General features: G+C 27.1%; 1 protein-coding gene across 3 annotated transcripts in view; it reads left to right on the top strand.

Annotated features, from left to right (window-relative positions):
- Positions 1-24,002, top strand: part of LOC111690610 (neuropeptide CCHamide-2 receptor-like) — a 64,011-nt gene extending 40,009 nt beyond the window's left edge. For 2 of the 3 annotated variants that reach the window (XM_046949380.1, XM_046949379.1), the window contains exons 3-8: positions 12,948-13,702; positions 15,247-15,412; positions 16,755-16,887; positions 17,216-17,414; positions 20,821-21,035; positions 21,384-24,002. In XM_046949380.1, coding sequence (XP_046805336.1) covers positions 13,183-13,702; positions 15,247-15,412; positions 16,755-16,887; positions 17,216-17,414; positions 20,821-21,035; positions 21,384-22,559 — 2,409 coding nt within the window. In that variant the 5' untranslated portion in view covers positions 12,948-13,182 and the 3' untranslated portion in view covers positions 22,560-24,002. The remainder of the gene's footprint in view (positions 1-12,947; positions 13,703-15,246; positions 15,413-16,754; positions 16,888-17,215; positions 17,415-20,820; positions 21,036-21,383) is intronic. The other variant, XM_046949381.1, reaches the window with a different exon arrangement.
- Positions 24,003-25,816: the final 1,814 nt, after the last annotated feature.

The following is a 25,816-nucleotide window of genomic DNA, read 5'->3' as shown; positions in this document are numbered from 1 at the left end:
CTTCCAATGTAATCCCATAAAAAATCTCTGGTTTGGTATAATCCTCACGAATTGCAGGGAAGTATAAACAATTACAACGTGTGCAGATTGTCAAACAAGCAACATACGCCAACAAAAGTAATTAAACTCATTAAAAGTACATTGATAAACTAAGTTGGAGTTCATCTGTAGTCATTTATTTAATAAGAGAATGAGTGAGAGAATGATAAAGAGAAAGAGAGGTTTTACAAAGTGACGATTAAAACATTGACAGGCTTGGAAATTTATAGACTTTTAAGTACTTTTCGACATTGAAAAATACCGGAGCAGCTTAATAGATCGGTTTATAGATTAGGTAATAAGCTACTACATAGACTACTTTATAAACTAGTCCAGAGGAAAAAAAGGTTAATGACTAGTCCTAAGGCTAGTATAGTCTAATGCCTATGCTAATCTATAGACTATTACACCCATAGACTAGTCCAAAAGCTAAAATTTACAAAGTATTTTAAAATATACGTTTGTGTTTATTAATAAACCAAATATGATAAATAAAATACAACATTTTTTTAAAAAAGAGCTTCAATTCCCTACGAAATCTTTGACTCTCAGTTCGAAAAGATTGCAGAATTTTTATTTTTATTTAATTGTAGGAAACTGAGGGCATTTTATGTACATCATAAAACTAAAATAGTTCCACACCTGAAAATGAAATTGTGTGTTTTAAATCTGTAATAATATCACCAGTAGCATTAACTTTTTTTCAAAAAGACACAGTTAAATGTGTTTGTTTGCAAATAAGCAGACAGACAACGGTGACTGACTATTAAAAACAGCATTTCTTTGCATATAAAGCACAATAATTAAGCATTAAAATTTTAATTGCAGAAATATGCAATTTAAGTGTTTAGTTTAGGGCTGTAGGAGGTACCATTAAAGACATATTACATTCATTCATACTAAGGGTGGAAACACCATTTATTTAACATTTAAGCTTTTATAATACCAAATTAACATTAATTTAACGTGATTTAATTTAATGGGCAAAGACGTATGTATTTTTCGCTGATTCAAATATAAATGTAATCATATAGAAAAACCTATATACATGCATATACATAGACATTTAATTGAATTATATTTTATTTAGTTAAATGTTATTTTTTTTGTTCTTTTAATATCACACATATTAATACATTTGTTACCATATGCCTTGGTTTTCCATAGAAATAAAAGTCTCAATTCAACACAAACCCAATAGAGCGTAAAAATTCAAACCCCGATATTTTTAACAGAATTAAGTTGTACATACATACAACATATTTTATTTATTTTTGACATTGTCATTGTGTTGACATTTAAATTTTATTTCCTTCATAAATTTATATTTAATTTCTTAATTACTGCTTGCTGGACTCTTAAAATTTTGCTGCCATAGTGCCAAAAAAATCTATTTTTATTTTTCGGTTTTTCCCATAATCTTTAGGTATTTATAAGGAAATAGTAAAAAGTAATGGTTTTTTAATGAAAAAATCATTAACAGTACGAGTAGCATTTAATGGTTTTTATAATAAAACTAATTTTATACAAATTAAGAAATTAGAAAACCCACATTAAAATGCTAATTATAAATAAGATTTCTTTGGTTTTCTGTCTATTGGAAGTAGGAAAAAATCTTTGTTAATTATTTAGTTTTAAGGACATCTAAATTAGACACGTTTCAGAAAAATTTTATAGCAGAATAAATTTTTTGGTTATAAGTAACCAATTTAATGATAACGATAGCAACTAGGAAAAGACAATGTGGAAAATTAATATTTCAGTATCACTTGATATTTTAGGCCTGTAAAAGTCATTCAATTTAATGCCAACCAAAGGCGTCATTGATGTTGACAAAAAAAAAAAAAAAAAAAAAAATAAAACAAAATCCCTATTAGTGTTATAAAAAAATATTACAATGTGTGATTTATAATTTTAACATGATGATAAATTTAGAAATTACATATAAATGCGAAACTCAATCTTTGTAAAAGGAAAAGGTATTTTTAAAACCTACAGTCCTCAAACTTTTGTGTCCATAAATATAAAATATTAATATTTTTCTATTCCAAGGAAATTATATCAACTATAGCATTGCTTATTCGAAATAAATTGTTTTCAATTGATATCAAATATATAAACCACAGGTATATTAAAATTTGGTATATTCTATATTTAATTGTATCGACATATGTATTTTACCAACATATTCTTTTGTATTGTAAAAAAACTTCGTTTAAATATTAAATTTCCTATTGAAATAAAACAATAATAAGAATATAAAATAAAAACAGGGTGGGTATACCTAGATAATATTTTCTTTTATTTTTTCAATCTGACTTCACTTTATGCAAATTCATTTCGTTGTTAGTTACTATTATTGTTGTTGTTGTATTTCCTGTTGAAATCAGTATTTGTGCAATTTCAATTTTTGCATAAAAGAAAAGGAAGTATATATTGTTTTTTTTTTTCTTTTCTTAAATATTGTATTGTATGATGTAAATACAAATTTTATAATAAATTTAACAAAGCGCAACAAATTCTATTTATTTTGTATAATATTGAGAGTAAAGAGAAAAATGGTTTCCTTTTATTTTTTTTTCTAACAATTTAATAATATTTCATTGTTTTTGTTTAGTTTCTTATGGTCAATACACAATTATTTCCATAATGTATTCAACAGAACTCAAATACATAAGTTACGTTCAGTCCAGTCAAGCTGAAATTAAACAACATATGTAAATTAAATGTTCTATAAATAAAATATAAAATATTTAATTTCAAATTTATAACAGACTTTTAAACTATTTTTAAAATAAAGTAAAACTCTAAAGTCTAAATTTCAAATATAGTATCTGTTACAAACTGCTTTACAATTTGTACATTTTAAACGAAACAACAAATTGTAATCCCATTTAAAATGATTTGTACTTTCATTGACTACTTTATTGATAGCAAATAATTACGAGATTAAAGAATTTATTTTTGCCTACATCATGTGGCAAATTAAAGCTTTCCTCCATAAATTAATTAAATGTTTTATTGCCAACGTAACTTATCTAAGACTTATACATAGGAATCATCCTCCAACTCAGTCTTTAATTAAATTGCAAAACCCATAATATTAATCTTTAGATTCCTTAAGAAAAGTAGAAAATGTATTTTTATATTTAATGGCTCCCAGGTTATTGTGTCTTTAAAACTGAATTTATAATACGTAAAATAACATGGGTACCAATAAGAAAATTGACCACTCAAGAGTGTTACTATGGCACTCTAGGTTTCGCATAAAAATAATAAATAAGTCAATGTAAAAAAAAAAAACAAACACAAACCTTCAGCAAAACGTATACAAATTTCCATTGCAATCAAAAAAGAACAAAATATATAAGCTCTAAGTGCTTCATAAAAATTCCTCTTTTTGAAAAGAATATGAGAAAATTATATTTTTACTTGGAGCCAAATTAGTTACGGTATCGATAAGATACTTAAGTACGTATTATTTGCTACATGGATTTATCCACGCACTTAATGTTAGTTGAAGAATAAATTTAAAAATAATATTTAGATAGATTTTATGATATAAACGAATTTTTCATTAGGAAACACTGTTAAGCTCTTGACCTTTGATTTACATTATTAAAGTGAAGTGATAGTAAAAAAAAGAACAAATATTAATGAATGAAAGCTTAAGGCAAGATAATCGAAAGTAATTTATATTTAAGTGTATAAAATTAAGTAAAAAAGATATTTCAATAAATAAATGTCATCTAAGAAAACTGATGTGTCCAATCATTCAAAATAAATAAATTCAAAATAACCAATGCACATGACTAATGTTAGTCTTGCTTTTTAAGTCTTTTAACCAAAAGTATTTTTATTTGTAATACCACCAAGGTCAATCATTGGTAAAACTAGAAACATATCCGTTTTTTATTAACCACATTCAAATTGTTTTCTCCCTTTGAATTAGGAAAGTGTTATTCTGGAAGTTCTTTAATTTTTTCACGTTTTTTACAAAGAGATCAACATGGACCCAAGTAAAGCCGAAATTGGCTGCATGTGTAAACCTTCACGTATACGGGACACCGGTGTCCCAAGATATCTTATACATGTTTCTCGATATAGAGCGTAATCTTGAGTTCACAGCTACAGTAATAGGTTATTTCTAAAGAAAAATAAGTTCGTTTTTTTAATTTGATGTCACTAAAATGGATAATATCCTGCGATGACCTTTGAAAATACTCTTTACATTTTTCATCAAAAATGATCAATATACGTGAAAATAAAGTCATATCCATTAAAAGTCTAGCAGTTTAGTTTTGTGCGTGAAAGGGTAAACTAATTTTTTAACAATACGTGCCTAAACCAAACCATCCAATAACGTATTTTTTCTATAGATTTGTCTACAATTTTTGTTGGTTTGATATTGTTGATTCTCAGTTGTCTTAAACTTCACTCAATTTCTTGCAAAATTTTAACTTGAATATATTACTCTTACATAGCGCATACTTTATAAGAGTTTTAATATTTTATAAATATAACTCATACGACACATGTTACTGATATAAAAACTAAATTCACACATTTTGAACTATTTACAGTAGTATAGAGGAAAATAATTCTGTAAAATCTAAACGGTTTACCCGATTCATATAAAATTTCACATGTATAAGAAGGAAATGTTTAAGAGTTTAAGTTTTGAATTAAGGCCTCATGGCTTTACAAGGGCCGTTGTCAGGAGTCCGCAAATTAGTACACCTCGGGTATATTTTATTTGAATTGAGCAAACCTATCAGAAGTAACTGAATTGCTTATTTAATATTTTGAGAGAGTTACTTAATTATTAACCTCTTGTGTTATTTCTATACCACTGTACAATGTATATGTTCATAAGTTGTTAGTTATATTATGGATATTCATAAAAAATAAACAAATTCAAATGACATTTAATGTAAAAAAATGTACGTGTTATATTATCACACATTTCTTTATTTGTTCTTTTTTACAACTTTATTACTTCATAAATAAATATATAAATATACATATGTTCATTTGTTTTTATACTAATGGAAGTTCAATACTAATAATATGCTTTAAATAAATAACATATTTATTTCTGCATGATTTCATTTGTGAAAATGTAGTAAAATACAATATTTATAATAAAAATAATATGGGTATTTCAATTATATTGCTGCTTTTAAAAGCGTGGGCATTACATTTTAAAACCCTTAATAACCTGCTAATATAATTTTGCTTCAAATAATATTACTATTTTCTTTTCAAAGCATAAGTTACTTTTTTCTGGCACAAATAATATAAATAAAAATTTCCATTAATAATTATTTCTTTTATGAATTTTATATTTAAGTAGGTAGGTAGTTGAATAATTTATGTTTTTAAACATATTTGCGTAAAAAATATAACGAGTTTTATTATTTATGGGCTTTTTATCTGTGGTAAATGTTTATTACAATTTGTTCTTTGTGCTGGGCCTGGGACATTGCTCTGTAGGAGTAAATTTTCTAATTTACTTCTTTAAAAAAATGCCCTTAAAAAACAGCAACTTTTTATAAAATGCTTTTGATAATAAATAGAAGCACAACCACTACATACTTCCAAGAGTATTGTATAAATAAAAAATCAATCTTACTTTCTTATTTACACACTTACTAACATTTATACATACTTATATATGTGTGAACACAGACGGTCACAGATAAACAATCAAATATACACATGTCTGCTATAAAAAGAAAACGCATGTATACATAAACACTTGTTCTTGAGGAACAACAATGAAAAACATTCATCAAACAAAGAGAAAAAGAGGAATAAACAAAACATCACCAACAATTGAGATGCCAGGGTAAAGGTCCTACAAATACATAAAAATAAAATTGGTCAGCAAAATAAATAATACTTTATTTCATTTGGCAAAAACGAAAAACATAGAAATAGAAAACAAAATATGCTAAAATATTGAATAAAGAATAGAAAAACCATTTGAAATCCTGTATTAAATGGAGGCAATAATCCTAGTAAACATTTTGTGTAATTTCACATGTACGAAAGGACTTTTTATTATCTACACACTTCGTCATACAAACATAAAAACATATACATTTGTATTAGGCGTGTACTTTATTTGTTCCTAAAATTAATTAAAATAAGTTCAAAATTCGAGGCCAATAAAATAAACCATTTTAAAGTTTAATTAATAATGTTGCTTTTTAAAGTAGGTCATCAGTTAGATTTAGAGATTCCTCCTAAAATCGAATATATTTTTTAAGAACAGATCTAATAATATTTAGATAGTAATATGATTGTGAGCTTGTTTATATGAGAATATGTTTTTCGATTTTACACATACAGTGGTAATCTATTATGACTTTTGTTATTGTGTTGCCACTCCTTCCGGTATTTGTTTATGTTCATACTGTTAACCTCTAGCTACAGGTTCAGAAAAAATACAGTGATCAACAAAATAATAATTACACAACAACGATCACGTTTTTTTTTTTTATTTACATTCAATAAGAAAAGCTCTGAAATTATATTTATCATAAAATTTATTTCATTTTTAGTACGTTTGTATGTACACGTAAAATGTTTATAGGTATTCTGTTCTGAAAGTTAATAAATTAACTTTTTTATAGATTATTTACTACGATTGCAATACTCCATGGTTAAATTTAGATTGTTTTATATCGGAATCATTTCAAGAATTTTATCATAGATCATTAACTGGAATGTACTCATGCTTGTATTACAATACAATTAAAAATTATATTCCTCACTCGATTTACCTTCCAGGTGTATTGAAACAAGCAACACCCAGTCTGATAGACTGGGTGTTGCTAAAGTTCATAATCAGCTTGAAAATACTAGCAATGAAATTTGCTAGTATGAGCGTAGGTTCATATTTGACCCTTCAATACATACATCCATACTTATAAAAACAGTATTTTTTATAAGATTTTTTCAATAAGTAGTATTATTTCATTGCTATTGTTAGTTCTACTTTATTTTTCCATTTCAAATAGTTATTTTTCTAGATAGTTACAAATTTTTGTACATCATAGTTAAAGGACAACAAACATGAAAGTGTTTTTTTTTATTTCCTAATCGTAATTTTCAAACTAATATCTCTTATTTATTGTCTTTAGTGTATAGCGGATTTATGTTTTATGGTCCTTTATAGTTTGACTTGTAGTTGTTTTAACAATATTAGTTGTAGTAGTGTTTTATATAGCAGGGTTGTGAAACATTAAAATTTATAGCTTGTTATTGTTACAAATCAACATAAGGCCATATATATAAAAACAAATACATACACATTAATACAATATACATTTATGTCCTTTTAAGAATAATATTTCAATAAACAAAGTCTTAACATTTTGTTTTCAATTATAAGTAGTTGTTCAATATACATACATAGATTTACTATGTGTTCTATTTGTTTTTTATTACATTTGCTTTTTCTAGTAAAATACAAAAAAATCTATCTATGATTGTTTTACTGAACAATTCTAATACATATATCAAAATACTCATCAATTTTAACATTCCTAATAATATTCTTTCTAGAATAGAATTGCTAAACAGCAACTTGTTTTCGTTTGTACAAGGTATTAAATATTTCAAACATATGTATGTACATATTAAAACTGGCTCAAATATTTCTTGTAGTCAAGTTTGTATTCTTTTATTGACATTTTACTGATATGTACCATAACAACACAGTTAAGTGTAGATTATTTTTCATTTTGTTTTTGTTTTTAATAAAGTGTCAATAGTTTGCCAACATCCGTTGTGATTTTCAGATTTTGATCTTAATGTTAATTTTATGAGTGGCGTGTGACACTTTTAAAACACTTAGTTGTTTTGTGTTTTATTTTAAGTGTTCATTTATGAATATTAAATTGCCTTTAAATTCAACATATTTATGTGAATGTGAGTTGTTTAAAAGCATCTTGTGTTGAGTACAAAATATGGCCAAAAATATAAAATTAATTCAATTGTTAATTGAAAAGTAAACTTAATCTGATTTTATTATATTTATTTCGTTTACTTAATAACTTTATATATCAAATGAAAATTTAATAGTTTTTCTTTAATAATAATTATTAGTTTTAATTAATATCTTGAGCTCTAGTCATTGTTCATAAACGACACTTGACATACTTACATACGTACATAAAATTGTAGGACTGTTTATCAAAAACTAGTTTATAAAGGGATAAAAACACCATTAGAATATAATTTTCTTTATGTTAACGTTACACAGGTTGACCAAATTATGCTTTTCTAAAAGACTGAGTCCCGCTGAATCAAGTTGTAAAAATCATGAATATACCAAATACCATGAGTTTTCAAGCTTTAGGTAAAGATATCTCGGAAAAGAAAGCTAATATAATGGAATTTTAGATGTCAAACAACATTTTACAATTAAAGTTGTTTTGGTGATCTTATAATGACTGAAAAAGAAATCAGAATGAAGTTTTGGAAAATTTCAGGACATGATATCTTAAATCTCAGATGTGAAATAGAAAATGTGAAGTCAGATTAAAATTCAGCGAAACTTCTTATTTCATGGTTTAGACTTTTTTCAAATTTAATCGGCCTTTCAGAAGTAAAAATTGAATTTGTCTGTACATGAGAAACGTTTCGCTCATTTACTACGACACTGGTATAACTCAAAATTGTACATTAATGGAAAAGTTACTTTTGAACTTATATCTGTCTGTCTTGTAGTTAATTTTGTTTTAGATTAAAATAGAGGTATTTTCCACAAAATTGTTATGTTAAACTTTTTATAAGTATTATTTAGCTATTACCTAGAAAATTTAATGTTAAAAGTGAAATACATATTTTCATAAATACAAATTCGACAGATGTATGTAGTTGAAGTTTTCACTTTATCCCCTTAATGTTAAAAAAGATGAATAGAATTTTTTAACTTTCAAGTAATTTTCAAAGAAAACTTTTAGGTTCATCAAAGGAAATACAAAAAAGTTCTCACAAGTGTAATTATTTTTTTTTATACAGCTATTTAAAAGTTAAGCGGCAGCTATTTTATTAAAATTTGAAGTTATTTTGGGACAACGTCAAAACTTGTAATTTTGGTAAAGTGATTAATTATAGTTTTAAAATCACCAGTAATAATAAATATTTATTAATATAGAATGCAATTAATTAAATTGTAAATTTTTTATATTAATAATATTATAAATGTGCATTTGTTCGATTAAACAGAAACTATTTAACATTTTACAAACATGAAAAAGAAGAGAATTTAAATAAACAAAAAATTTTTATTTATTGTTACAGTTATTTTATTTCATTTATTGCTCCCAATAACACTTTAAGAGCTGATACGACAAAAAAAAAATGAAAACAACATTTTAAAACATTAATTAGTGTTAATCAAGAGCCATCAATATAATGTTACACACACACGTGCATATCATTATCCCTGTAGTTTGAAGAGGCTGCCCTTAACTGCTGGTGGATTATATAACTTAATATTCTGTAGATACTAAAGAGGCGATTGACTTTGTTGTCGGATGCCTTACATTACTCAATCGAATCGATTTGTTGTTTCTAAAAATTATACTTAACAAAGGATATTTTTACGCCTGGTAAAACTGCTGGGCATTATTTGCCAACGTGAATAATGAATTGTTGAATTGTGTTTAATTACTGACCACAAATTATATGTTTAACCCAACAGCAACACTGACAATTACAAATATTGGGCATTTGAATGTTGTAAAGGTGATGGAAATTAAATTGATCGAAAAGTAGCAGCACGTTCACACTCCCTTGTTGATTTAAATGACATTTTTAACCGTCTGTCAGTGGTTAGGTATACATACATATTTTATATTAAATAATCATTCTCATATTAAATATGCTTACGGGTAAAGCCATTTATACAAAACATTGTAAATTTGTAAACATACTTTATAAAAATTTTAATATATAATTTGTTTCTCATCTAAATGAAAACATTTTTAATTTGCAATTTAATATTTCAAAACAATACAAACTGTAATCAGAAATTAACGCTTAGTAATGAAGCTGCTAAAATCATAATCAACAACAAAATTAAATTTATTCCAATATTTGTGGCAGCTTTATTTGCGAAATGTACAACCAATGCATGTTAATGAATATTAAATAATATGTTTTCCAAAGAATCTCATCGTTTGGATATTTAGTCAATATTTTTTTTGTGTTAGAATTTCAAAAACCTAAATGAAAAATTAATACAACAAGCTCCCTTTAATGCGAATTAAATCGTATCAATAATCTCCGGTATATATTGAGAGGATACGGTTCGTTGCACGTGCGTTTAATCAAAGAAGAATAAGAAACAAATACAGAATATTGTCCTCGAAATTTCTTTTCAGGGTTAAAAAATATTTACAAGAATTAATGTGAAAAAAGTGCAAAAGGAAATATTATATTAAAAAACATTTTGATTAATTTATACCTTTTTGTTTTGATGTTGTATATTTAGTTAAATTTGTTGTTATTCTTTAAAGGTTGCAAATTTTTTGTGTAAGTGTATAATCTATTTACCGTTATATTAGAACCAAACATCCGGTGCTCACTTAGCTATTTCTTTTTTTAAAACTGACTACGTGTACAATCCCTATAAATATAAATATATATAGTAGAGTTGTTCAATTTAGGAGCGTAAAAATGTTTGGATATATACATATGTATATTTACACTATAAGTGACGATCTGCCGTGTAAAGTGTAATATTTAAAATTCTTTTTTTAAACAACAACAGTTTTTAATTTATGTAGATACTTACGGAATAAATTAGAAAAATAGATTTTCTTTAGTCTCTACTATTTAAGGCAATGCAGAGTCATTCTTCCATTTTAAACTCTGCATTTCATTAAAGACTGCCTTCTACTCACACGAGTACAGATAAACAACAAACAATTTTATAAATGCGAATCAAACACTTTCTAAAAGGATACATTGACTCTTTGAAAAACTGGTGGGAAGAAATGCTTCATCTATGAAAGGTTTTCATCTTTATTTACAGGTGTGGAAAGAAGTGTCATTTGATTTTTAAATCCTCATGCCTGTGTACGTGTTTGAGTGTTTATGAATAATCATTATATGTTGTTTATCGTTTATTTGATTATAGGTACATAGGAGGGCGGCAGAAACAGGAGTTCAAAAATGTAGCCTTTAACATATAAGCATCATTTAAGTAATTTCTTTAAATGTATCATAGTGTTTAATTGTATAAAAATTTTTCAATTTTTATTGAAACGAAATATGTTCTAAAAGTTAGAAACATTATTTGCTTCAACTGATTCCAAAATTTTACCATAATTTATCAGTTATTGCTACTAGATCAAAAACCCTTTTCTGTTTGACAGAGCTCTTTGAAACCTTATACACATGTACTTACTTATATATAGTATAATACGTGAGCAAAGGAAGCAGAAGAACAGAAAGGAAAATCTCACATAAAATACATATAAATGGCTTTAAAACTTCATTTGTGACTACAATGTGGTGCTAGTGTTGTGTTCAAGATATTCACATAAGGTTTTATGGTGTAAAAATATAAATTTCCTGTGACCGATGTGTTCGTTCTCATGTGTATATAGGTGTGTGATGTTTTTGTAGATTTATTTACTGAAATTTGTATGCTTCCTGCTATCGTCTATATATGTATATGAATGTTCATAGTTTGTTAATAAAATACTTACAACAACAGCTACCAACCAACAAAACAAGCAATGCTACACATGCAAAAATTGTTGAAACTACAACGAATGAAATCATGAACGTTAATTGCTCGTTTTCTCACCGATAAGGTTTCATATGTATACTCATACATAAACTTCTGCAAGAGGCTTTCTTCCACATACAACTAAATGTAGGATTTATTTTAAAAGTTGTAAAGATGGGGTTGCCGACTTTAGTCCGGAAGAAAATTTTAATTTTTTTTTGTTTTTATTTATATTTAACTTCTATGGCGCCTTGTTAACTGCTTGTGGTAAATATGGCTGATTTTAGAAATAAAATAAATTTGTTCCTTTCATTTTTATGCCATAATGTTTTGGTTTTTACTAAGTTTGAACATACATATTTTTATTTCCTCCTTCTAATTTAATACCCCCTTTCTGTCTTCCGCTTAAGATTTTAACATTAAGTCTTGTTAGCCATTAGTTTTAATGGCATAAGTTTAAAAATACAGATTTTGCGTTGTTTGAATTTTCCATTTTATTATAAACAAATTTGAGATTAGCCTTTTACTTTATAAGCAATAAGCTCAAATTTTTATGATATTTGGATTAGAAATTAAATTTTTTTAATGAAATTTTAAACCAAAGAATGAGTTGTATGTAAAACAAAGTTATTTGCCACAATATGTGTTTTTATATTAAGAAGTGCGCAAAAAATAGCTCATTATGAAAAAGTTTCGAAAAGTAAAAAACTTTTCCTGGTCGTTAATTCACATAAAATTACTAGCTGTTGGCATGTGTGTATGTAAATAAAATCTTGATGTTTTATTAATGTTTTGTGAAAAGGTTTAACAATTTACATATTCTGTTGTCCTTTTAAGTTTTTTAAATTTTGAAAAATATTTCAGAGGTTTCAAAAACTTTCAATTACGTTTAACTCTTCATTTTTCATAATTTATTTAAGGAAATACATAGTAAAGGATTTTAATTTTTAAAAGTTTAACATTACAAATTTTTATTGAAAACCTGAGATAAAGTTATAATTATATAAAAAATCCTTTTTAATAAATATATCAATTTATGTTTAAATCGTATGTAATTGTATACAGATTATAACTTTACAGCTTTAATCCCATTTTTTTAATTCCTTATAAATTTTAACTTTTTCCACTTTTTTACTCTGTTTATTTACAGCAAAACATCCTTGACTCTTCAGTATTTATTAAATTATTTATATAAAAATATAAACAGTAAATTTAAAAAACTCAACCATGTACAACGTATTCTGTCAACAACGATTAGAGCAGCTGCAGCAACAAAAACAACGACAAGAACAACATATGTCATTATTTTGTAAATAATTATAAAAACAGAAAGATTTATTTAACGTTCTTAACTCTGAACTATAATTAAAAATTATTATAAATCTATGAAAATGTTACTTTTTGACAATGAACCCAATCAAACGTATTCCATTTTATTATCATCCAATGAATTCGAAAGCATGGAGTCATTATCAGCATCTGCAACTGCAGCATCGTCGTCATCATCTTCATCCGCCCTTTGGTTTCCATCGCCTTCATCATCGTCGTCCGCCTCCTCCGATTCAGCCGTATCTGCAATATGGAATTTTGATAAGTTGCCATCGGCCAAGGCCTTATTGAATAACGAATGGTTGCAGCAGAACATGAGCCAAATGCTGAACATGTCCAGTGACAATTTAACAAATTTATTCACCAGCATCCAACAGCAGCCGGTGCCACAATCCCAACGATCGCCCATGCCGCTTTTGGCCACATTGACGGTCTGTTATACGCTGATATTTATTGCTGGTGTCCTTGGAAATCTTATAACATGTATTGTGATATCTCGTAATAAAATTATGCATACGGCAACGAATTTTTATCTCTTTAATTTGGCCGTATCCGACCTGATACTCCTGTTGTCAGGTGAGCATTTTTAGCCTTTTCTTTATTCAATAATAATAGATTAGCAAAAAAATAAGTAAATTATTTAGGAAACCTCTCACTTGTTGCTAATGACAGTCATTAGTTAGTCATGTAATTACCGTCGTCATTATTTCCTTTGTAAATACCACCACCACTGCCAATGCTATTATTCGTGGTATGTCGGTGCGTGTGTTTTATCCTGTAAATTGTTTGCGTGTTATACTTGTTGAATGTTTGTCATAAACTTAGTGCTACGACAAAAAAAAAAACGAAGTTCAAATTACTACAATAAAAGGGACAGATATACTCACTGTAAATGATAAAACAACAACATGAAAGGAAATATTTTTATTAAGTTGTCCACTTTAAGTTTGCTTAAAAATTTCTAATGGTACCTTACAGCTTGTCAATAAGCACTTGTTAGAAATTTCGCTTTAAAATTTTTAATAAAAAATTTCCATTTTTTCATAGTTATTTCCCTTGTCAACTTAGTAAACCACTTATGGAGTAAGCAGTATTATTATTTGCTGTTATTTCAAATGAAATGACAAACTTAACATAACGGTTTTCGCATTGTAAAGTACAAGTAAACCAAATTGGTTAGCAACTTACAAAATATGAACAACAGTAAATTCTTTCAGCTTTTCCATGATGTAACAACTATTCAACAAATATGTATATATATATATATTTCTACTAAAAGTATATGACATAAAATATAAAAGGGGGAGCCTAGAAAAAAATATGACAAAATAATTTATTTAAATTAAGCCCACCAAATTGTCAAAGAAAAAGGCTCCATTCTAACTTATTAAAATGGTAGGGAAATATTTATTTATTAATATTACAAGGACATTGCAATATAACTTAATATAATTGAAAATAACCAAGGAATTAATATAAATTATTTATAAATATAAAGAAATAATAAATTCTTTAAACATGACTTTGTTTTAATTATTTCCATTCCACTAATTAATAAAGATAAAATAATATTATTGATTAAAAAACCCGTAACTGAAGTTTAAAACCGATGCCAATACCACTAAAATGATTAAGATATATATTATATTTCGTTATGCTTCATGCGTTTCTGTCATAAAAACGAAAAGTCCATTTGAAAAATAACTACCTATTTATTCGGTAGTTTCCTTAAATTCAGCAGATACAGAATTTGATTTAAAACCATATTGTATCAAGATTGTCATTTGTTTTGATTGCCAACCATGATAATTCTCCCATTAATAGACGTATATATTTCCTTTAATATTTAATATCAATTGACCTGGAATTGAAACATTCTTAAACATTAAATTATGTCTTTTACCTTTTTTACATAATATTTTAAACAAGGTCATTTTCTTCTTTAGTTTTTGGTATAAATTACCTTAAGCCAGCAATAGAATTAACATAAATCTCTACAAATTTTCTAACTTTTATAAGTTTATTTGCTTGAGGAAAATTTTTCTTAAGAATTTTCACTCTATATACTTTTATTTTATGTAATTTTATTCATACTTGTTTGTTTTTGTGTTCTTTTTCAGGTATGCCTCAGGATTTATACAATCTGTGGTATCCTGACTCATATCCTTTTACCGATGTCCTGTGCGTTATGGAAGGTGTTTTGTCGGAGACAGCTGCCAATGCAACTGTACTGACTATAACAGCCTTTACTGTGGAACGTTATATTGCCATCTGCCATCCATTTCGGTAAGTAGAGAAATACAGAGATATATTTTCTCTTACATTTTAAATTGACAGTTAGAGTCAGTGTGCCAGTATGTGTGTGCGATTGTGTGTCGGTATCTTTTGGCAGTCTGCATTTATGTCTGTCCCTAAAAATGTGTTTTTTTATTGTTGTTTCTACTTGACCAACCAACACACACTCATGAAAACGAACATCATGGCTGAATGGAAATATTTATTACTTTTTTTATAATTGGCTTAAAATTGTCGTATTATAAAAATGTACAATTAATAACCGCAGACAGCTACAGACGTAGGATTTGATTGCATTAAAAAAATAATTTTTATATAAATGCCACTACATTGTATATGTACTAGTACTTGTAATAAAATTAAAATAAAATAAAAACAAAACCTTTAATTATCTTTTGAGACAGCATTTAACTGATATATTTACTTAAAATCTTAAAATCTATTAATACAACGTTTATACAATAATCACTACAATTTAAATTAATTTATTTGTAGGTTAATGCACAAAATAAAATAACACTCCTTCTAGGTATATAAATAAACAATTTAAAACATGTAACGTATATTTAAAATTCATTCATTTTTTACAAAAAATAACTTTTTTATATGGAAGAAAAGGTAAATATAAGTCTATTCTGATATAAATATTTATAAGTGTCATTATTTTCTGAAGGAGAATTATCATGGCCCAATCATTACAAATATAATGTAGGATTAAAAGAACTAAGTTTTGCAAATTTTTTGTAGACATACTAGATCATTTAACATAATTATGAGGGTACGAATGTATGGGTCTAGACAAAATAATGAACAAAAAGGCCGTCTTGTTTATATTAAAAAAACGAAAAGTAAAACAGTACTATTAATTCTAAAAAGTACTAATTTTAAAACAATTTTCCAAGCCTGTTTACAATTAAACATTCTTAATTGTTTTTCTCATAACGATGAAAATTTTTATTATGACAATTTTCAACCAATTTAAAAATTTTTAAAAGTAATAAACTAGAAACCATGAAATTAAGCTGTTGCATTTGGCTAAACATTTTCCAATTAAAATGTAACAACATACAACATCACATACTGCAAACAGACACACATATTTAGTATCAATTTTTGTGTGTCAGTTACATTTACAATATGTACATTGTACATGTTTGTTTTAAATTTGTAACTGAATACAAATACAAATTTATTTTTGTATGTATTCATCTACTATTATAGAGATATATAGATATTTATAAATCCTTTTTACATATAACATTGAATTTCAATATTTATTTTTTGTATTTATTGGTTTTTGTTATTGTTGTTTTCTTTTTTTTCATTTTTACAGCCAACATACCATGTCGAAATTATCACGTGCTGTTAAATTTATTTTGGCCATTTGGTTAACGGCTTTTGTGTTAGCTTTACCCCAAGCGATGCAATTTTCCGTGGTACCACAGCATGGTGGTACAGCATGTACGGTAAGAATTACAGAAAAACTAGAAACAAATGAAAAAAAGATTCAAATATGCAACAAATACTACATAATAAAAGGTGTTTCAACATAAAGTGTTTTTGTATATTTGATATATGTATGTATATTTGATATATGTTGTATATATATTGTAGAGTAAAAATAAATAGTATTTTACAAATTCATACTCACGCTGCATTTGAAAAACTTTTTTGAAATAATTAATGAATAATATTAATAAAAATAATATTTTTCTGTTGAAACACTTTTTAGACAATTTCCTTGTAATTTTTAAAATACAACTAGAATTTAATAATAAATATTTTTCCACGCAGATAAACAATGATTTCTTTGCACATGTTTTTGCGGTGTCGGGTTTTATATTTTTTGGTGGACCCATGACTGCAATTTGTGTTCTTTATGTACTAATAGGAGTGAAATTAAAAAGGAGTCGCTTGTTGCAAGCTGTGCCAAGAAGATGTTACGATGTCAATCGGGGTATTAGTGCACAAACTCGAGTCATAAGAATGTTGAGTAAGTAAAATAGAATATTATTTCAAGTTTATATACAACAACTACATATGTAAATTAAAACTAACAGTATACAAATAAAAAAGTTGAAATAGAACTCATAGATTTTATTTTTCCCAGAGGAATGTATTTAAGTAAATGTATATTCTATACATACACACATATGTACAATATACATTATACATATTTATATAATACTCATTTTTATATGTTATTCAGATGTCGAAAAGGAGTGTTGTCGTACGTATGCATAAACTTTGTTATTGAAAAATTATAAACACTTTGGTGTCAATTTGTTACCAATTTATTTGTTAGGGGCCACCACATGTGGTAGGTTAAGTGGTCAGTTCGGGACTGTCCCGTCGAACTGCTGGAAGAGAACAGAATTTAACATAAAATAAAAAAAATGTAATAATATTAATATAATGACTACAAGCTAAAAAGTATATTCTAATTGTCAAATGAATTGATATTGTTTTTCAAGCAACCGAATTGATTTTGTTTTTCATGTTTATTTTTATTGTTCTTAGTAGCCTCCAAAAGTGGTGATCTCCGAAAGATAAGCAATTTTAAAATTAAAAATTTTGTTTCCTTATAAAAATTTTTTCACTACGCTGACTTGACACATCTAGTATGCATCTTAAACAATTTCTTTTGAAATTCTAAAATAAATGCTTGCTTATTTCAAAAAGAAATTCTTGAGATATTTAAAGCAAAATCTATCACATCTATAAACATTTTCAAAGAAATATTTCTATAATACACAATATGTATTTATATATGTACATATGTCAATAGAATAAATTTTATTTATTTAAGAAGAAATGCAAATAAACATAATCATATTGTTAATTTTTGTAAATATTTTAACACTTGTTCAACATAAACAATATTAGCAAAATAGGTGGCTTGATATTTGATTCTACAGATACATATGTATATTTGTATGTATTTACATAATTGTTTATAGACAAAACAAAGAATTTAATCTAACGGATTTTAATATGTTCCCAAAAGATATCAAATGAGATTTATAAAAAATTAAAGGTTAAAGAAACAATAAAAATAAACAACCAATATGAATTAATGTTTAATGTAGAAATAATAAACAATTATTTAAAGTAAAGGTAATGAAGATTTGTTAAATAATGTTGATTTAATAGTAAAACCGCAGTTACAAAACAAAGATGAGTAAGAGTTACATACAACATTTTAGGAAATATAATTGTAATTATTGTATTTGTGGCATTTTGTAACACATGTGTTTCTCTACGTACATATTTATTAGAAGTACATAATACATGTTTGTCTGTACATGTGCTTTTATCCTGTTAACTTTGGTTTTCTCTAAAGCAATGAATTCAAAAGGATTGGTGTGTGTAAAATTCCACATGAAATCCTTTTGAAAATGACACATGTTTGGTAAACAATCGTTGGTGCTATTACATATTTATTGTCATGGGAAAAGATTGTATAACCTATATTTTTTTTTGTTGGGATGGAGTGTATAGGATTAATTTTATAGTCATATTTTCTTGACAATACCCCTAAGAAAACTTTCTTTTTTACCAACGGTTTTTATATCCTAGAAACAGAAAAACACACACACACACAATTGTCTGCGTAAAAAATTTTTAAAGACCACATTTCAGTTTTAAATAATTTTAAATAGGTTTAAGACTTCATATGCATGCGATTACATAAATTATTCTATTTTAGTTTTTGGTATCAGTTTGAATTACTTTATTTTTACGCAGTAATGTGTCCATAAATATATATCTATAGAACACCCACAATTGATTGTATTATGTCTGGATATACATATTTGATACTGCACAAAATTCAATTGATAATTGTATAAAATTAGACAAATAAAATTAAGTGTGGGTTGCAGTTGCGCCATATGTGTCCTACCAAGTCTAGTCCAGAGAATGTCACAATCATTTTAAATAACAGAACTCTAGTTTACCTCTGCTTGTAGTTGTAATTAAAGTTTCTTCGATTACAATCAATTTTTCTATTACAATTATATGCAATTGTAATTTTAATAGTTTACTGTTCAATCATAATTGTTAACTGACATATAATCTCTTACTTAAGTAATCTTACATCAAAGCCTGTCTGGCACAAATAATGTTTAAGGGAATATTTGTAATTTAATAACCAAAATAAATACATTCCTATTGTACACATTTAATTGAGATCTTTCAGTACTTTATTCTATTTGTAGTCTTTCATTTTAATTTAATTTTGAAAATCTTTTCAAAAAAATAAAACTTTTTAAGACTTTTTTATTAACAATTAATTGTAGTCTAGTGTAGTGAGTATGTAAATATGTTGATGTGTTTAGATGTGAGATTTTATATCCTTTGAGGAATTATCTCTAGGACTTAATGTATTCGTCAACTAAATTATAGAAACGTGTGCGGTGTTGCCTCTTAATTTTATTACATGTTAGAAAACATTCTTTGTTTTAAAGTAAATAAATTTGTAAATAATATAATTTACTCAAATAAACAACAATAGCAACAAAACCTAAGTAATGAAGAAAACAAATCTAATGACAAGTCAGTGCACTGTTTAAGTCTTGAATATTGTGATTGTCTTTACACACTTTAGCACAGATTGTTCTGCTTGCTTGTAAGTAATTGTTTTCAAAGTGTATTCAAAACAAATTGAAAGTTTTGAATTTTCCTTTTTGCTGTTGTTGTGGGTTTTTCTAACAAACTCAAATTTTGTTAAATTTCCAAGATACAATTTGTTCAACTGCTATTTTTGCATTTGATTCCTATTTTTTTTTTTTTTTCTTTCCTATTCTTGATGTGTTTGTTGCCTTTTTGAGGGGGGATACGAATTTAAGAGAATTTCTAAATAAACCAAAATAGAGTACAGTATTATAAAAAAATTGTAATGAGCCCTTAATGCACTCTTGTCTATAGCAGAGATTCCCAAAGATAATATTATTTCGAAGTAAATATGTTATATAAAAAATCTATTTGGAATCTCTGCTTATTTTTGTGATTCCCATTGCCTTAGTAGAGTTTTAATATAAATAATATATATGAAGAAGTGAATGTGTATGTGTATGACAATTTGCAGCAGCAATTGAGACATGTTTGAGTGTGTCATAAATTTTTGAACAAATGAACCTCAATTGTGTCAGTAACATTTTTTTTTTTTGCATTAAAACAGTAAATTTTCTTTAACAAAAAACTACCAGCCAGTAACAAAACTAAATATCATTCAGTTAGTCATAGCGAAGTATCTTAGGAATGTAAAATATACATGTTAATAGTTTGTTGCTCTTAGTTTTCCTTTAGCTAATTCACAATAATTTTCTGCATTATGACAAGTATTGAAAAAGTTTATTAATTTTATATTTATTTAATATTCTACTGTTTTCCTGCAGTTGCGGTTGCTGTGGCATTTTTTCTTTGTTGGGCACCATTTCATGCACAACGTTTGATGGCTGTTTATGGCTCTACATCGGGCATTGATTCAGAAGTTTTCAATACCATCTATTATATATTGGATTATACCTCAGGTGTATTGTATTTTCTGTCGACCTGTATTAATCCTTTACTCTACAACATAATGAGCCATAAGTTCCGTGAAGCATTCAAGGTAAGATTCCGTCAGCATGCACTAACCAAATAGAAATCATTATCATTAACAATTATGCTCTGCTTTTCCATTATTTTCTTTTCTATTTTCATAAAATTGTTCACACTCTAACATTGCACAATTGGAATGGAAAAACTAAATTTTCACTTCTTAATTTGAAATTTCGTCACATAATTGTACAAATACACAAAAAACAAAATTGGTAAATTGAAAAATTTTAACGGCATGTTTTCATTTAATTTTACTTTAACAAATCGATGCATGTGGGGTTGGGTTTGCACCTCCATTTTGTTTGTTTTTTTGTTCTTTTGTGTCTCTCTTTTCCTTTGTTTTACTTACTTTTTGTAGGTAACCCTGGCACGCCATTTCCTATCGGGAAAATACCAGAGTCAAAATCACAATTACAGTGCTCTGTTGAGGCAGAATGGTTCGCTGCGTATGCATCATACAACGGTGAATAATAATGCTCTTGAGCACTATAGCTCATATCGTGTTGTGCAATTGCAATGTCGTGACCCAAGCCATCATCTTTCTCTACAGGATAGCATAAGGACAACAACGACGACTACAACCGTCAACAGTGGCAATGGCAGCGGAGTCGCCGGAGGAACAGCAGGCGGAGTAATTGGTGCTGGCGGGAGTGGTACTGGCAGCGGAAGTTCAACACTTATTGGCGGACATCATCATAATCATCATCAGGGCTGCAGCAATAGTTGTAGATCTTCGCAGCATCGCAACCGCTGTGCATCAATTGGTTCTCAATCTACGCTTCTTAACTCCCAAATAGGACCCAATACCCCAGCTCAACATCGACTGCTACAGACTCAAATATCCCAACTGTCTTCGGTAGGTGATGCAAACTCGCTAATGGAATGCGATATGACTGGAGGAAACACAGCTCCCCAATGTCATCATCCCTCTGCATATAGGCTAAAGGAAATACGCAGACAACGTTCTAGAGGCAATGACGACTGTCACTCTATAGACTCGTCGGCTCCTTCTCATCACTGGAGAGATGACCCTAAACGTTGTGTTTCTATGCATGAAACGGAGCTGTACACCAAACCAATGGCTCCACATATAATGGCGGCCACACTAGTGGCAACACAGCCTATACAACCAATGCACTCAATAGCTGAACTTAGTATAGAAAGACCAACAAGATCAAGATTAAAGTTATCACGCATAATTACCAGGCGCCAACAAGATGCTTTTGCATTACAATCTAGTCCAAGGGTAGAGTTAATGAGACCTCAATATAAGGTGGATAAAGCTTCGGTAAAAACGATTAATTCTCTGGCCGATAAGTTCAAGTGGAGAACTAAGCGAAAATTAACCAAAAAACGAACACCCGCATTGAAAAATGGCGAGGAGTATGATGATTCCGCGAGCCTAGGTCCTCCTCTACCTACAACGGCCCTTATGAAGGTAGTTTACACTACAGCAGCGGGAGCTGATCTTGAACCAGAATTAACACTTAACACAGATGGTTCGTTGGGTTATCGTACTCCACATGCGTTATGATGACACATCAATGAATTGTCACCATTACGAATGAATGAAAAGTTGAACCATGAAATGGAGAAAGAAGAATACGAATTAAATCAATTTAGATAAGACTGCTGAAAACAAACAAAACTAAACAAAAGGAAAGAAAATACAAAAATAGAACAGAAATTTAATGTATAAAAAGCGTACAAGAAGATTGTGATGTTCAAGTGTCCAAAATTCAAAATGAGATTCTAGTTTTTTTAGCTTATTTATATGTATAGTGACTTAACTAGTTGGCTGCTGAATACTTGTTACTCTTGTTATTTTTCTAGATACAAATTTCAACAACCTTGACTTTGATATAACAAAGACAAGAAAATAATATATAACGACAATAAATTGTCATAGTTTATAACAGATAATAGTGTTTGTTCAACAAAAGAGAATAAAAAAAACTTTACAGCATCATCAAAAAAATCTATGATTTGTGAATTTAAATACCTACCGACTACATACTTATAAAGTGGTGAAAATACAGTTAAAATAAATTGTAAGTGTTAAATGTAAACGTTAACATGTAACGTTAAATTACTCCATTAAAAAAGGCTCTCATAACGGAAATTAACTCATTGATTGATACTTCAAAAAACAAATTAAAGTGTCTCAAATTTAACGCCTACACTTTGTGGAAAACAAAGTGTAGGCATGTTTAAATAATTTTAACATATTTTAATAATTTTACATCAACTTGGTTATTGTTTTCGCCCACAAATTTTAACTTACATTTAAATATGATTTTTATTGTAAAAGTAATAAATAAAATGTCTTAAAGCTAATTGACATGTAAAAACTCAAAGTAACGTTTAACTTGTAATGACAATTTTTTATCGTAAAGATTAGAAAGATTCAATGGTATTAAAAAAACGAAAATATTTTAAAAATTTTACAATTTCTTATTCTGTGTGTTATTTGTTTTTACACTTGTAAAGATTAGTTAGAAGTCCTTTGTTCAATTTTACCACTTTATATACATATGAATGTACATGTAAACACTTCTAGAAACTCCATTGTTACAGTTTAGGTGACGGTTTTATAGTTCACACTAAGGAATGAAATTTTTCTGATTTCATATAAATTTTGAAATTTAGATTTCTCTTAGTGAGAACTGTAAAACTTGTCCTATGCAATTTTAGTAACTTGTAGACGAGGTTAGATACTAATAATGGTAGATAAAATGTTAATATGTCGCAAAGTCATACTCAATAAACATATTTAAAACAAAATAGATTATCAAAAACTTGAATTATTTTAATTTGCCATAAAAACAAAACTTTAATGACTAATTTAATGTTCCGAGTTAAATTAAAACAATAAAACTTATTCAATTTACTAAAATGTTCAACTTGCTAGAAGTTTTAAAACTTTAAACGTGATATCATAAGAAATAGAAAAAAAGTCCTCTTTAATAAGTTAATAAAACAAGTTTGCTTTTAATTACAAATAATATTTCTAAAATTCTAAATTTTATTGTAAATAAAGTAAGAAAAAGTATGTAAATAATACTAAATAAGTATATAGTTAGGTACATAAGTACATATGTATATTTTTTTAAAAATACATATGTGCATAGTTTAATACATAGTTTTTTATTCATATAGAGGTAACAAAGTACTTAACGTCATTAAAAGTTAAACAATTTTTACTTTTAAGACAAATTTCTTCTCTTGCGCTTTGTTTTTCTAAAGCCTTTTGTAGAATTTAACATTTTATTTTATAAATGTAGATAATTATTTGTAAAATTTAGTTAACATCTCAAAGTAATTCCAATCTTATTTTAATTGTTTTACTTTCTTTTATTTAATGTGAATTATTACACATTGTGTAGAATAACAATAATTATGTAAAATACTGTAAGTATGTATTCCAGTCATTTTTATATGAATGTATGTATAAAATAATATAAGAAAATGTTTGTAAATTTTAATCTTAAGTTGCCATTTGCCATTTTAAACTTGTTACAATTTTATTAGTAATAAACAAGTTAAGAAAAGAGAAAACTTAAATATATTTTTAAAGCAAAAAAATTCAATTATAATAAAAGTGCAATAAAAAAATTAAAGATATGTATATTATACATAAATAAATATAAAATATTTAATGAAAAAGTTTAAATTTCAACAATGTGTTTTATTTATTTCTTTGTCCACCGTGTGCTCCTGAAAATAGGCTTAGGTTTCTATTTGCAATTTTTTACAACATTTCGTTTATTACATAAATATTACTTATACGCCCCATTTGAACTGTTATTTTATTGAAAACTGCAGCAATTAATCATACATTTACACACATTTAATGTTGTTATCTTAGTTTGCTCATTGACCTTATACAAAAACATTTTAAAACCGCTAATTAAGCTTAAACAAAAGACAAAAACCACAATATAATTATCATTAAAAAGAACAAAAAGGAAAAAAAATAACAGGCGACAAAATCCACATCATTAAAATGTGCTTAACAAAAAAATATAAAACTAAACTTTTAAAATTTTATTATGCATTTCACACAACAGCATATCATGAAAGCAAAAGTTTCTTTTGCTGAGTTTTCCACAACAAACAACATTTAATTAAATCGTTAGTCTAAACCTCCATATTAAAAATACATTTTCCTGTACTATAGTTTAACAATTTATTTTAAATTATATGCTGCAGTAATTAAGATTAAGAAGAAAACGAATTTCATGGGATAGCTGCATAAACATACACAACCCGCCAGGCTAACCAAGACAAGTCCCATGAAACTGACCACAATGTTTAACTGACCACAGCACATTCAAATATTTTTTAAGTTTCCTTTGGTAAGTCGTCACAGCATGTGGACACAAAAACAACATTTGTGTTGTGTTTATTAGTGAAGAGTTTTAAAAACAAATGCTGAAATTTTGAGATCAATTTGCAGATAAAAGAGATAAAAGAGCAAAATGTTTTGTCACCAGGCAGAATCATTGTCCAGTGCATTGTTTAGTAAATTTTGCATATAAAATAAAATTATTAGATTTAATTTAATAATTTTTAAGATCAAAAATTTCAACAATATCTTAAGGTAAATTAAAGTAACTTTAAACAGCTAACGATGTAAACCTATGATATTCATTTGTAGTAAATAGCTATTTGTATCAGACCCTTGTCCGCAGTTTTTAATTTTTATCGACAAAAGATACATATACTAACTAACTATTGTATTAAAAAAGCTCAATAAACTTCCCAGCAAAACTACTGTAATGGGTCGTA

Source organism: Lucilia cuprina, chromosome 4, assembly GCF_022045245.1.
Source record: "Lucilia cuprina isolate Lc7/37 chromosome 4, ASM2204524v1, whole genome shotgun sequence".
In the NCBI taxonomy this organism is placed as follows: Eukaryota; Metazoa; Arthropoda; class Insecta; order Diptera; family Calliphoridae; genus Lucilia; species Lucilia cuprina.
This window is presented reverse-complemented; position numbering and strand designations above follow the sequence as displayed.